The 15,433-nt window shown below is 35.7% G+C and overlaps 1 protein-coding gene across 2 annotated transcripts in view; it reads right to left on the reverse strand.

The window, feature by feature from the left end:
- Positions 1-3,089: 3,089 nt before the first annotated feature.
- LOC142354478 (uncharacterized) overlaps positions 3,090-15,433 on the reverse strand; it is a 60,854-nt gene continuing 48,510 nt past the window's right edge. Inside the window, exons 11-12 of one of the 2 annotated variants that reach the window (XM_075406785.1) lie at positions 12,121-12,743; positions 3,090-5,049 (exon numbers count right to left, since the gene is read on the reverse strand). In XM_075406785.1, coding sequence (XP_075262900.1) covers positions 4,502-5,049; positions 12,121-12,743 — 1,171 coding nt within the window. In that variant the 3' untranslated portion in view covers positions 3,090-4,501. Of the gene's footprint in view, positions 5,050-9,771; positions 9,910-12,120; positions 12,744-15,433 lie in introns of those variants that run through there. The other variant, XM_075406786.1, reaches the window with a different exon arrangement.

Consider the following 15,433-nt stretch of genomic DNA (forward strand, 5'->3'; position numbering starts at 1 on the left):
ACAATTAAAAACAATCATTTCTTGTCTCACTTAGTGCAATCCACTAGCATCGAATTAAGCTAGAAATGAACCGTTATCAGACGGATAGTTTGGGTTCTATCCTCACTGACTCCAGTGAACGCATCTCAGATATCTAGTGTAACTAGTGAGAACGTGTAAAAAGCACGTAAAACCACATTGCGAAAATAACTCGAAAAAATAAAAGCTTAACTCTTTTATAATTTTTTTTGCTAATAATTATATAAAACATTAATTAATTATAAAATCTAAACTCAACAACACAACCTTTAATTCCTTTATCATCAAATGGATCAATAGCTAATTTATTTTGTTTTTGTTTCTAGATGATTATTCTTACTATCAATAGTTTAATTAGTAACATTTATATTTATCTTCACATATAGCGTTTTTATAGTCTTCAATTGTAATTTGGTTTTTAAGAGTAGCTTTAGTTATTCCTTTTAACTTTTCTTTTCTTCACCTTTAACTGTAGTATAACAATAAGCTTTAGCTTTAAGGAAACACCCCTCTATGACAGTATCATTAGATATTTCATCTTTCATTTTTCCTAATTCGTTATTACTCAATATTCCACTCATTTTATTTAACTCTCCACTAATACTACCACCCACAGGAATATTAAAATTTATGAATATACTATCAGTATCAGTATAATGATAACTAAAATCTATCTTTTTCAAAGTATTCATATATAGATTTATCCATAAACAGTTTTGCTTTCTCTAATATAATAAAATCAATATAATTCAACTTATCTAACTTTACATTTCCTCTTGTTTTATGTACTGCAGCCAAGTCATCATTAAACTAAAGAACGGAACCTGATCTAAACCTACGCATCTCACACTTTACAAGATTGAACGGAAAACCCGAGATCACACAAAACTGAAAAGTCCACCATTGATTTCATTTAGGTGATCGCCCTTTACTGGGAGAATCTTTATTTCGTCTTTGTTCTGTGTTGCATCAACACTTGTCCATTAATTTGATAAACTAATAATTATAATCTCTTGTACAACAGCCAACAAACCAAAATTTGACTGAGAAGTACACAATAATTAAAATTTCAGAGAAAAAAAAACAAAATAAGAAAAATTGTTGAATTTAATAAAGTGATATGTGCCCTCTTTAGCTGTCACAATTCTGCCCAAACATTATTCGGTAAACTGTTTTTTACAACATTTTATGCCAGAGCCGTCACTCATCCAAAACAAGGGAGAAAAAATCAATTGACTCTGGCAAACTGATAAGAAAAAAAATTGAAAGAACAAAAGTCAAGTAATTTATGTTTGAGAAAGTTGCTATGACTAGATCTGAAGTGTGAGTTCATAGACGAAACACCTAAACCTTAACTCTAAACTTATAATTGACTGCGAAAAAGTCGAGCAGGAAGCGTAACGTCAGAAGAAAATCAAAAACCATAAAAACATTAAAAAATCGGAAAGTTTGCTCGAATCTAGCCAATTTTCCTCAAAAAAATTTTTAAAAAACTATCTATCATAACGAACGATCACAAAACTGCTACAACCACTAGTTTCAACCACATATCTCCTCAAAGGTTATATAAAAATTCAAGACATCTAAAAAATGCAAGAAAAGCATAAAATAATGCAAAATGTTAAACTAGATGAAAATTTAATCTAAATGTTTTATATCTGCTTCAGATGGTCAAAAGTGCTTCCAAACACACGACCACTAGCTTAGATAATTGTGAGAAGCAACTTTGATTGAAGAACTGGAATTAAAACTAAAAACAGTTTTGAAAAAGCCGCACGTGATCAAAAAATTTCGTTTTCTTAAAGTTTTTTTTTCACAACTCCTCCCCTCTTTAATATATACAATTTTTTCAACGATACGATCAAAAAATCACTCTGTCTACTCTGCTTTCCGATTAGTTTAGCCGTTTGACCCCTAAAAACAGTATTCACTTGCGGCATTGATTTTACATTCCGTTTTAAATACACTCAAAAATTAGCGATGCAAAACTAAGTACATATAACTATTTAGGAATCATAGCTCAAAAAATTACCCAACCCTGCTGCTGTCGAAATAAAAACACATGAGAAAAAGTTACCGCAATTCGCTAATCTTAAGTACTTAGCAATAAAATTGTCAAAATATTAGAAGTATATATAAAAATAAATTAAAAATTGTAATTAATAAACAAAATCCACTTCATTTTCAACGATTAGGCGTCAAAAAACAAATCAGTTACTAAAGCACAAAATTAAACCAAAAACCAAAGCTTTGTTCGATGCTCGAATTGCCAATCAAACGTTGCCATATACTTCGATTTTTAAGAAAAAAGTCCGCTCGAAGATCCAAACAGGAAGAAATTATTGAAATTTCCATAAAAATTAATTTTAAAATTGATAAATATGAGCCCATTTTACACTTCAAAAATATTAAAAAAACTTTCAATTTCATCAAGTTATATATTAATGCAGCATCAATCAAAAACAATTTCTAAGCAAATTACAAGCAGAAAAAATTTGAGCGAAATACCGGCAAATGGGCGAAAAACCGGCTAAAAACGGTTATCTATATGCGCGGTTCTCTCAAGAACATATTTCAAAGTCAAAGGGTTATTCACTGAACGCAGCGCATGGTCAAAAAAATTTCTCTCGCTTAGCGAAAATCTGTTCACTAAGACAGCTTTTCTCACTTTCGCTTTTAGGTCAAAATGCCGCGTGAACAAATCTACTTCCTGTAAAAAAAAGACCGAGAGAAAACCAATACCCTCTCCGAGTCGTAAAAAAAAAGACAGCGCCCCAATACAATTTAAATAATTCTTTGAATTGTAAAAAAAAACAGGAGCGCTCTGAGAAGCTGAGGCGGCTATTAATAATTAGTTAATTTGATTGTGCCTACATAGTCGCAATACTACCTGTTTCTGTTTTTCCGCACTGATATTGGATGACCAAACTACAACTTCGACTAAATTTTTATATTCCACTACATCACAGCCCCCCCCTCCCCGTAAAATAAAAAAAATTATTGTTTGTATCACACAATGATTATAATTAACATTTCTACTTCAAAATTGAAATCTTATTAAGGATAGAAAGGCAGGCAGAAAACATTTAAATTAAATCCTTATCATGATTAAAGAACATTTTTACACAATCATTAGTTAAGAACACTGCCCACCATATAAGATTACATATAACTAATCTAAATTTTACATTAAATATTTCTTATTAGAGCGATAACAGAATAACGATCTAAGAACCAAATTTAGCTTGACGACCTTGAACATTGCAGAAATTAATAGATATCAAAGCTACAGATAATTCTAACTGTGAGCGTTGTGTTAGATACAATCAGGGATTTGACGCTTGATTGATTCGCGCCGAATAAACTTCATTTGCTGTTAAATCAATCTTGAAATTATTCACATTTAGCGGCAATAATAGGAAAATATCCAACGAATTCAACAAAACTGCCAAAAACTCTGGCCCGATTCTTATAGACTCCAAAGCCCTGGTAAACTATAGTTTTGATTAGCACTTTTATTGGATAGAATATGACGAGATGGGGTATTTTCAACAATCGGTCATTTTACGACAAGTATATAAGCTAATGGTTTACTCCCTGGACAAATAAAGAAGCTTGTCAATCGAATGTCATAATTTTCATCAGCCATCATTGCTTATAGAGCTCGAAACACGCACATGCAAGTTTTTAAAGGCAAGACTGAATTGAAATAAATTTCAGTTGCATGGTTAGTATCATGCCAAGATGGTTGGTTATCATGTCAAGATCAGTACGGTTATTATTATGCCAAGGTATTTGCACGAATCAATTCCTTTTGAAAGAATTGCGGCCATTTGATGTATCAATGCAGGCACCAAAGCAGACGATTTCACATTTGTCTGCATTGAGGTTATTAAGGATAGCCATTGGGATTCATCTTTAAAATTTTTTCTAAGACTTCGCCACATATTTTCACAAGAGCAAAATAGACTAGTATTATCGGCATAAAGAACAATTTTGTAACTCGTTGCGGCAATAGGCAGATCATTGACGTACAAAATGGCCCCAGAATTCAGCCCTATAGACTTTCAATCAAATTCAGTAAACTTTTGATGTCTTTTTCAGCCATTTATAAGACACGAAATTTGAGAGCGAACCAAATGAATTACATAAACAATGGTTAAAACAACGCACGACTGCTTTCTAGCAGCTCATTTGTTTTCAAGATATCTTCCGTGTTCGACTCCACAGTGACAGATTTAGTTATATACAATGCCGGATCTCAAACCCGCAAGTTTGTGTTTCACGCAAGCTTAACTGACTCTGAAGAAGTCACTTCGAAAGTCCGACATTTCAAACCGCTACGCGGTTTCGCATTTATTCCAGATTTTATTCTGCTTTTTATCAGACTCATTTCACAGAAAGAACGATTGCTGATGATTATATTGATAGAAATGAGGGAAGTAAGGGCGTGCTAAAGACAATAACATTGGGGGAGGGGTGACTAAAATCTAAGAGTGCTGTCTTCATGGGCAAGAGAGTCATAAATAAGTAGACTATCATCAGTGTCCTGATCCTGTCCAGCCATAGTGCTACACCCTGTACCAGATACTGCAGACGACTGTTGATTGAGTATTTCAAAAGCTCCTCCAAACATATTAACATTACTACTATCATTATTGCTATTAGTAACAGTCACCGCTTCAGCACTTCTTACATTGAGTTCTCGACTGTTATCAGTTTTGGAAGAGTTCAGTTCATTTCTGGTTCCGGCCTTCTCGCTATTAAGTTGTGGAAACTGTTTTCTGTCAATAGATGGAACCTGATTGTGTGTTGATGTGGTAGCTTGAAAGAGAGCACTTGTTGGTGTTTCTGATTGTGGAGAATGTCTCTCCTTTAGTACCGTGAATGCAACTGGAGATGTTGGTGACGTCATTGTTGTGTCATGTGTGAGTGATGCTGACTCCAATGAATGAACACTTCTGAGCACTTCATCAATGTCCTCTTCGTCCAATTTGGCAAAGTTCAAGTTGCTCAGTTTCTCCAACATTTCTATAACACGCACCAAAAGACAAAACCATTAAATCAATGCCAACACGTTACGTCCGCATTTATTAAAGGAGTCTATAATTGTCCAATGTATTTACCAACAAACATTAGAAAAATTAGAAGGTAATGAAGAAGATAATAAATGATGATACCAATAATCCAGCATCACTACAGTGCTTTAATAATTAAACTGAATCCGAAAACTAGGGAAAACAAAACAAATGAAGGTGGAAAGGTTATAGGACGCTTCCCCACTGCAAAATGTCGGCAGATTGATCCCTCATTTGAGAAGAAACTACAAATGCAAAACAAACACGCAGCTTGCCAGAAAGTAGCTGCGATAGCTTTATAGACCCCAAGAATCAAAATACCACTCAAAATCGAGACCTAAAAATGGCAAAAAATGGTTTTTCAAATGCTGAGATGTTTCTAATTTAATTAGACTCAGGTTCTGTGGCTTCCCTCAAATTATCTCCAATTAGAGAGATATATCCTTATTTGACTTTGAATCGTCGAATTGAGTAAAAGTCAAATTGAGAAAAAAGCTATTCACCAAAATTAACAATCAAAACTCTCTCCAATAATGCTCGAATTAAAAAATGGATGAGAAAAAAATTGTTTTACATACTACGAGGAAAAATTGTTTCATTTAATTTGTAGATATTTTGTTATCTACCAATTATTGTAATAAACTTATTAAATAGTTTCAGATTAACTGAATTGCAGGGCAGCCGTGGAGGCCCTGTTGAAAACATTCCTTTATCTGAATTGTGAATCATGCCCTCGAAACCTAAAGGATCAGTATCGGAGGAGACGGGCGAAGAGGCGGGCTTGACACACCTGTTCAGATGTACGGGCCCCAGTCCAGATGGAAGTCCCTGTCCTGCTTGGGTTCCCATGTGGCTGCCAAAACGGGTTCCAAGGGGCTTCATGGAACACCCATTCCTATGCGGGTTTTGTGCAGCTGAGGAAGTGGCGAAGTTGAAGACAAATCCAGCACCCAACGAGGCCTCCAAACTCTTCTCGCTGCTCCAAAGTGATGCCAACGAGCAGTACGGCAGAAGGGATAATAATCGTATCATCGGCCGCAACGAGTCACCCGACGAGGATCCTTTCCAAGCGGTGCTAGATGACGCCAACAAGTTTGGTGTAGAAATCCAAAAAAGCGACATCCGCGTGTGCCATCGGGTTCCGAGCAGAAAAGGTGAGAGACCCCTTAACGTGAAATTTGTGAGACGCCAGAAGAAGTTTGAGCTGATGAGCTCAAAAAATAAGTTTGGTTCTCTCTGCTTGTAAAGAGCATCTAAATTTTTTAGTAGGGGCCTTCCTAAACTTCTGAAGCCCCGAAAACCCAACAATCGCATCGGAAGAGACTTGTGCTTGTTCCATCTAAACATTAGATCTTTAAGTAACAACTTCGACAACCTCCAGGTTTTTCTTGAAAATTCTATACAAACTTTACCGTCTGTGCTCTCTCTATCTGAAACCTGGCTAAATGACAATACTGATGAAAACTTTTCTGTTTTAAAGGAATATTCATCTCCTGTCGTGAAAACCGGAAAAAATCGAAATAGTGGAGTGGCACTCTATATACACAATTCTATCTGGTTTGAGAAGGTTACTATTGAAACGAACTTTAATGTAGCTTTAGTTCAATGATTCACCAAAGGTAAAAATGGTTTTTAGTTGCTTGTACAACTCTCCGTCTGTAAGCAAACGGATTTTTCTGGAAGATTTGGACATCTTTCTCTTAAAAATTCTTAAAATGAAGCTTCCCTGTTTTATTCTCGAAGATTTTAACATTGATCTACTGAATTAAAATGCCGTGGTATCAGAGTAACTAACAATTTTAGAAAGACATGGTTTTTCCCAGGAAATAGAAAGTCCCACTCGAGTGACATGTAAATCTAGCACCCTCATTGACCACATAATACATAACAGTGATTGGGAAGTTGATGCAAAAGCAGAGAAAGTCAGTATATCTGATCACTTTGCGACAACTGTCCAAATACCTGTAAGAAGTAGATCCTCTGGAAAAAAGCAAATTAAAGTCCTCCCTTTTTTGAAGGATGAACCTCGTTCCTGAATGATCTTCATTCTGAAATTTTCTCAGTAAATCTTGAACAGAACAATGATGCAGCGTTTGGCAACCTAGAAGAAAAACTTACACTAGTTGTAAATCGAAATGCCAATTACAAGGAATGGAAAACTCCCCGAAATCCCTGGATAACAAATGCAGTAAAAAACTGCGTAGCTAAGAAGGTAAAGTTTTTCCGCCTTTTCCAAAGATTCGGAGCACCTGCTGATGAACAGCGCTTCAAACATTACTGTGCTATGGTGAATAAACTAGTTAAAGCATCCAAGAAGCAATACTATGGGGCCTTCTTCACAAGAAACTTCAACAATTCTCGAATGTTTTTTCGAGAGTTAAATGCCTTGTGTGGTAGAGAAAAAAGGCAAAGCAACATTGTTTTACTAGACGGAAATACTTTGCTGAGGGAACTGGAAGACGTCGTTAAAGCTCTGAATTCTAAATTTGTGAGTCTGGCTTTACCTCGTAACGACAAGGTTTCTACAATTGTCTCAGATATTGCGGAAAATGAACACAGCTTCTCTCTTCATCCTCTAGGTATGGTAGAGCTTGAACGTTATGTAGCAGAATTGAAAGATGGAAAATAGTCAGGCCTCGATGGACTCTCTGCCAAAATTGTGAAGTCTAGTCTTCCAGTTCTCCGAGAACCCCTTCTGTATATGTTCAATCGCTCCTTGAGTGAAGGCGTTTTTACAGAATAAGTCAAGAGAGCCTTCCCATTTTCGCAAAGTTTTCCCATTGCATAAAAAAAGGCTCAAAAATGAATATTGACAACTACCGCTCAATTTCTATAATCCCTGAACTAAGTAAATTGCTTGAGAAAGTAGTTTACGCAAGACTTGAATGTTTTCTTGAAATTTTACATTTTCTACCCGAAGCAGTTCGGCTTTCGATCAAAATACTCAAATATCCACGCCTTAGCCCATATCACCGAAACGCTCTGTGAAAACGCAGGTATTGAATATGTTTCCATTCTCATGGACTTGAGTAAAGCCTTTGATACTGTGAATCGCACACGTCTTTTATCGAAATTGGAGATTTATGGCGTTCGTGGTGTTCAATTAGATTGGTTAAAATCCTATTTGTCGATTACAGTGTGTAGAACTTTCTTCAATCCAATCTCCCTTTTTACCAGTGACCTGTGGTGTTCCCCAAGGATCAATTTTGGGTCCGCTTCTATTCCTTATCAATGTAAATGATCTACCCAATGTTTCTTCCTTTTTAGACACCTACTTGTTTGCAGGTGAAATTGTCCTTATACCTGTGATGATGGTGAAAAATCAAAGCTGAACAATGAACTGAACAAATTGTTTGAGTGGATCAAGAAAAATGAACTTTCACTGAACATTTCGAAAACAGTTCTGCAAATTCATGGAAAAAATGATCTCACTTTAGAATTAGACGGAGAATTGTTGTTTAAACAGCCGCTCGTTACCTATCTTGGAATAAAGATAGACGAGAGGTTCAATTTTACAAGCCATATTCAGGATACTATAAAAGAAAAGTTTCTAAGCAGATTTTCATTGTGTCGCGTTTTCGACACCTTGTGAGTCGTGAAGTTGTAATACGGTATTTAAATGTTTACATCAAACCTGTCATACAATATGATGTATTGATATACGGTTGCACTTCGCGCAACCGTTTACTTCCAATTAACTTGCAACAAAAGAAACTACTCAGGCTAATTTTCTTCAAAAGATCAAGGTATCATACCAGTTCACTTTTCGAAGATTCAGGAATACAAAACATCTATGTTATTTATACGTTTGAATTGTTAAAATTCTGCCTTTTTTATCAAGCAATTGCAACCGACTTGCTACCTAAACAATATCTTCAAAAGGCAGCTGAAAAACTTCCATGGCTACCCGAGCTACAACGTGTGGCTTGTATGAAGTTCCCACAGCAAAATGTCTGAGTGTTAGGCATTCTCTAAGATATCGCGGAGCCAAGTTACTCAATGCGCTAGTCAAAAATGATGTCTTCATAGAATACCTTGATGTTTCAACAGCCGCCAGCAAAAATCAGTCCTTTAAAACTTTAGCTAAACTTCAGACTTCACTAAGGTTAAATGATATCTGTTTCAATACAGAAGTAGGTTAAGAAAAATAGGTAAAGAGGTCAAACGCGATCAATGCTCTGCACTTTTAACTCGGGTCCTCATAATAAAAGGCGATTCATATTTATGAGGGTCCCCTCTCATCCATCTCTAATTCTTCTAAACTGATCACGTAATTTTAATATTATGAATCAGAGAAATTAATTCTCTCTCTTCTCTCTCTTATCAAGATACTGAAAATCAATGTTTCCAATAGGATAAAAAAAATCTACGCAAAAACAACTTTGTCGAATTACTTCGATACTTATCTCGTCCAAAAAAGAATCTTTATTGTCAAAATTTACAAAACAGCTACCTTGCAGGCCAGCATAAAGCTGGCAGGATATGATGCATAAACGATAAAAAACTGTTTAAAAAATGGAAAACATTGGAAGAACAATGCTAAACTGCTAGAAGTCAATGTTTGAAAAACCATTTCTGTTTTGCTGCTGAAAACTACCCATTTCAAAAAAGATTCATTGGTCTCTAACAACTATAAAAAATAAAGAACTAACTTCAGTCAAATTCCTCGCAAACGACTCGCGAGCGGTTGGGTTAGTCAGTAGCTAGCTGTGGCTTAGGGAGTCTTAACTGTGAGCGAAACAGAAAAGGCAACTTTGGGGTGGAGGGCTTAATGCAGTACTCCCAGCGGGGGTTGCGGCGGTGTGAGGAGGGTCTGAAATCACCAAAAAACACTCACTCTATGATTTTCTCTTTTAAGAAACTTCGGCGGTGATTTCTACATGTAGAGACTAGTAAAGCTCGAAGAGAACTGCTCAGCTACTTAATGCTTTCTGGCCTTAACCTGCCTATCGCGTTTTTGAGGACGAATAGCACGGCCAAAAACAAACGCAGAGAAAAAAAATCGGTAGTACGAAAGCTTCGAAAGCAATAAAAGTCAAAAAAATTCGAAAAATTTAACTTTTATGTGTTTGAGTTGGCACAACCAATACACACCTCCTCTGAAACAAGAACTAGCAGAAAATGTTGAACAAAATCTCAATAAGATATGGCCCAAGTAACGCGACGCAAAGACCCATTTATGAAAAAAAACTCCGGGGAAAAACAATCTGCTTCTTAGTTTGAACTTAGGTTTTCATCGGCTAAATCAGCACTTAAAGACTACTACAGCCAGCATAGGGAATATAACATCATTTAGTGACTCAGGGCTTTGCCTGTATTGAAAGCTCGGGATAATTTGTACACGGGTTTTCAAGAGCTGGGTCAACGCGTATTTATAAAGACAGACAACCTGAATTATTTGGACTGTAAAAAAGACAGTGCATCAATAGATATAAATTTTACTGAACTGTTAAAAACCATATAGCCGGCAAATATACGCTGTTGACGCAAAAAGGGACTTGAAGAGAAAAAAGGTTCTAATTTGGTGTGCAGTTCCAGTTGGATTTTAAAATTATAATTAATTCAATTCCTTAACTGAAGGCTATTAAGCTTAATACTAATGAAAGATAGTAATCGCTCTAATAATATTTGATAACCTAAAGCACCATTACTTAATAACCCTGCTTTATCGGTTTATCCCGGCAGTATTCACTTTTGCAGTATTTGAAATCATTTCAGTTGAATCATCGAGGGAGGTAAGTTAGAAGGTGGTTATTAATAACCCAATAATGTCGGTATAATTGCTCTCGAACAAGATAGATTATAAACAACTATTAAAACTTGAAGTGAAAACATAGCCCACAGATTGCCGGAAAATAGCCGCCGTTGACGCGTTAGACGCACATCGGGATTGAAACAGAAAAAGAGCAAAGGAAGATTGAAATTGAAAACGAAATTTCCTACGTTTCAAAATGTTCTAATTCAGAGTGCAGTTTCAGTTAGATACTAAACATATACCTGCTTCGGCTTCTAAACTGAAGGATATTAAACTTAATACTAATATCAGCTAGCAAACGCTCTATTGAACTTTGACAACCTAAGGCACTATTGACTTAATGACCGGGCTTTATCGGTTTATCCCGTTTTTTTTTTATTTTGCTCTTTTGACATTGACCGTATTCACTACATTGCGTAATTCAATGCGTGAAAGAAATTAGAATCCATTCAGTTGAAACAGTGAGTGAGGTAAATCAAAGTCAAAATGTAAAATGAAAAACGTGATTAAAAGGTAAAGCAAATTTAAAAACATGACGTACAATTCAAAGACTTTACATTGACTAAACAAAACAAAAAAACTAGACCTCGAACAGACTGAGTTAATAGGGAAAACCATTTCTAAAAAAAATCAGGTAAAAAAATGAAAAAAAAAAACAAAAATCAATGTCAAAATGCCGCATGCGAACAAAAAACCACTAGTGAGAAATGGAAACCTGGTTCAAACAAAAAACTATGCCTAAATTGAACTTTGAATTGATTGCGAAAACCATTTAGAAAAGAATCCAATCCAAAAAATGAAAAACCAGTAAAAATTAAAGTGAAATTGCCGCATGTGAAGAAAAAACCACCAGCGAATTTTTGTTTAAACACCGTTTTCTCGTTCTACTTTACAATTAGAGCGAAAAAACTTCACGCCCCAAAACCACTCACTTTTTCGCTCCACTTCCTGTTTCGGCGTGTCCAAAATCACTACTCCAATTTGACTTCAAAATCATGAAAATGCGTCAACAGATATTAAAAAAACAGCACCCCAATACAATTCAAATTCTTCGAATTGTAAAAAAGGAGAGCGCCTAAATAATAGCCTTTTGAGAGGCTGACGGCGGCTTTTAAAAATGAAACCAATTTTGGCGCACTTTGACCGACGGCGACTATAAATCAACTCTATCATCACAGAGTAACTATCATCTATAATCAAGGTAACCATCAAGGTAAGCAAAAATATACTGATGAATGGTCAAATATGTCTGCACTAGTCATAAATTACCTGGATTTGTCTTATTGCGATTGAACATCTGTTTGAAGGGCCTGGTTTTTGAAAACACTCTCTGTTGAGACTCGCGATATTTTTCCATTAGCTTGCTCGTCGACTGCTGTGGCTGTGTGTTATGTTGGCCACCTCGTGAGGGTGAAGAAGAGTCCTTCATTAGAAGTCCAGTGGCTGGGGAAGCCATTTTCTTCATGCTACCCTTGACAGATCCAATCTTGTTGCTAAATCGATTCCCATTAGATATACTGGGACTACTGTTGGAATTATTGGAAACTACACTTTCATTTGAGTTGCTGTGCGGAGGTGCTGTCATCAGATTCTGGACAATATTTCGATTGTGTGAAAACTTTGGCAAGGATGCATTGATAGAGTTTTTGACAGCATTTGCCACTTTGGAATCCTGCAACTTCGGTTTCACTCTGTTCGCAAAATGTGATGAGCGCAAGGGCAGGTTCCTTTTATGTCCTGCAGGTGTCTCTCCTCTAGTCTGCTTAGATGAGTTAATAAAAGATTGTAGGAATGATTGCGGAGGTGGGTTCACATTCACGTGCGTGGCCCTCTGTGTCCCGTGAGACTTGGAGGTTCCAGTCGCCATATTTTGTTCTCTGAGATCAGTTATTCTAAAAGAATCACCATTTCAACCAAATTCCATCCGCCATATCCAAAGACCTACGACTAGTTGTATATGACTGTAATCCGGAAATTGAAACATTTATTTTCTCCGGCTTTCCCACAAAAGCACATTATGTACATTAAGACAGATTCAAATCATAACTCATTTCATTCACAACCGAATTCTGGGTACTCGATTACCATTTCCCATTAAAGCACAAAAAATTGTAAGTTTCTTTTAAAAATCAAGTTAAGTTCGTTTCCGTCTCATATCGAAAAACAAGGAAAGCATATTCAGCAAAAACTAAAAACGCTGACGGAAAAGCTTAAACATAAAAAACACTGAATTCCGATCCACATCAACGAGTACAATTGATATTAGTCCGGCAGTGTAATTACTTAAATGGATTTATTATTTACATATAACAGAAAACTTGAGTTAAATTCAAATTATGTCGCATATCTCAAAATAAAAATTAATTAAGTTGATAAAGTCAACCCAACCAGTAAACAGTAGTTCTAATTAATTTTCCAAATTTAAAGTCACGCCATGTTGAACAAGTAACCTTCCACAAAAAAGGGTTCCTTTTGTAAGCTGAGGAAAAGAAAGTTCTAAGTTGCTTGGGGAAACTTTTTTTTCTTGTTTGATTTTAATTTCGCTGGGTAGTTCATTCCAATCTAGTATCGCTAATCTAACAAACGAGTTTTGCCTTTTGACAGAGAAAAATTTTTGGTCCCAGAACAATTTTGTTTGTCCTTATAGACTCATGAAGATTCCAGGTGATTAAAGGACGTCCCGATGTTGGTGAAAAAGCAGGTCGTAACTGTTTTTTTATTTTCCAAAAGTATTGTAATCTTTTCGTTTTTAAAAAGAGTTTTACGGGTAGTATATTCTGACTGCATTTAATATCTTGAACAGATTCAAATTTCTGTCTAAAAAAGGTTGCTCGTAATGACCAGTTAAGCTGTTTCAGCAGAGTAGTGCAAGTGACCTAATACTAGGGCATTTAGGACAAGTATCAATAGTTTTTGTGGAATTGATTTTCTAATAGCATAAATTGTTTTTATTCCTCGGGCCATTTTTCGTAAGATATGTTTCACTTCCTCTTGAAACGTTAAATTGCTGTCTATGTGAACCCCTAAATATTTTACTTCAGGTTTCTCGTCTATTGAAATTGAATCTAAAATTATCTGATCACTGAAATCTTTTCTTTAGCTCTTACCAAATATCATGAATTCAGTTTTAGAGGTATTAACTGTGAGGTGATGTTCATGAAAAAATCGAATAAGTTTGTTTGCATTTTGCTCTAACTTGATTTTGCTTTTGTCAATGGAGGTATCAAAAGTTAAAATAACGGTATCGTCAGCATATTGTATGAGTTCAGTTTCATTGTCAACTCTTGTTGCCATGTCATTAATGTACAGATTAAATAGGAGCTGACCAAGTACTGTTCCTTGTGGTACACCTCTATGAAGCATTAGTTCATCTGATATGCAATCTTGTAGTACAACGGATTGGCGGCGGTTTGTAACGAAACTTCTTAAGAGATTTTTTGAGCTCTCATCAAAACCTAAGTTGCCTAACTTGATATACAAAATATCATAATTAATAGAATCAAAAGCTTTTGATAGGTCAAGAAATGCTGCTGTGACAAAATTGTTAATGTCAGTTTTGTTTCTGATGAATTCTGTGCAAAATAATAGGGAATCGATGATAGAAAACTTTTTCCTGAAACCATACTGATTTTTACTTAGTAATTTGTTGTCGTGAAGGTACTGACAAATTTGATCCCTCAAGATGGTTTCAATGATCTTAGAAAGGCATGGGGTAATGGAAATTGGGCGATAGTTATTAGGTTCCTCAGGGTCATCTTTCTTGTATAGTGGTCAACATGTGCTCGTTTAAGCTCATTGGGGAAGCAACATAATTTTATGCAGTAGTTCACAAGCAAATTTAAATGAGGAAAAATGACAGAGCTTGAGTCTTTAATAGCCCATGCAGGAATGTTTGATGGTCCAATCGATTTATTTCTCCCCACTGCCCTAATTGCGTCATGACAGTCTTTTTCCGTAACATAGTGAAAGCTAAGTTTTTTGTTTAGGATTGCCTGTCCCAGAAGTCTGTAGTGGATGCTGAGGGCCTTGGAATTTCCCAAGTGTAGAGAAACGATAGTTCAACAGGTTAGCAATTTTTTTCTGTTTGGGTTACATAATCACCAAATACATTTCTCAAACGAGTAGGAATGGTTTGGTTCTTTATATGTAAATCATAAGGAAGTATTACTGTTTCAAGCCTAGATCTTTCCAAGGTATCTAAATAGTTAATGTTATAGTCGCCCAGAAGTAATATCTTTTCGTTTTTCGTAATTGCATTATCAATGTTAATTGCAAGTTGGTCCAAAAATCAGTCCTGTTTTGTTTATTGGGGTTATAAGTAACATTCACTAGTAAGGATGGACAAGTTGGTATTTTCAATGAGACCCATACATTCAAAATTCCCCGTAAAAAGATTCAATTCATTACGAATTTTTGGAGAAAAAACCTTTGGAACAAGCATCATAACTCCACCACCTTATTTCGTTTTTTTTTCCGGCAGGCGAAATACGGTCAGATCTGAAACAACAGTATCTTTCTTTTTCAGGATTGAAAAGGTTTATATCATCAAACTCAAAAAGCCATGTTTCTGTGAAACAAAAAA

The sequence above is a fragment of the Convolutriloba macropyga genome, chromosome 15 (assembly GCF_964194025.1).
Source record: "Convolutriloba macropyga chromosome 15, txConMacr16.3, whole genome shotgun sequence".
In the NCBI taxonomy this organism is placed as follows: Eukaryota; Metazoa; Xenacoelomorpha; order Acoela; family Convolutidae; genus Convolutriloba; species Convolutriloba macropyga.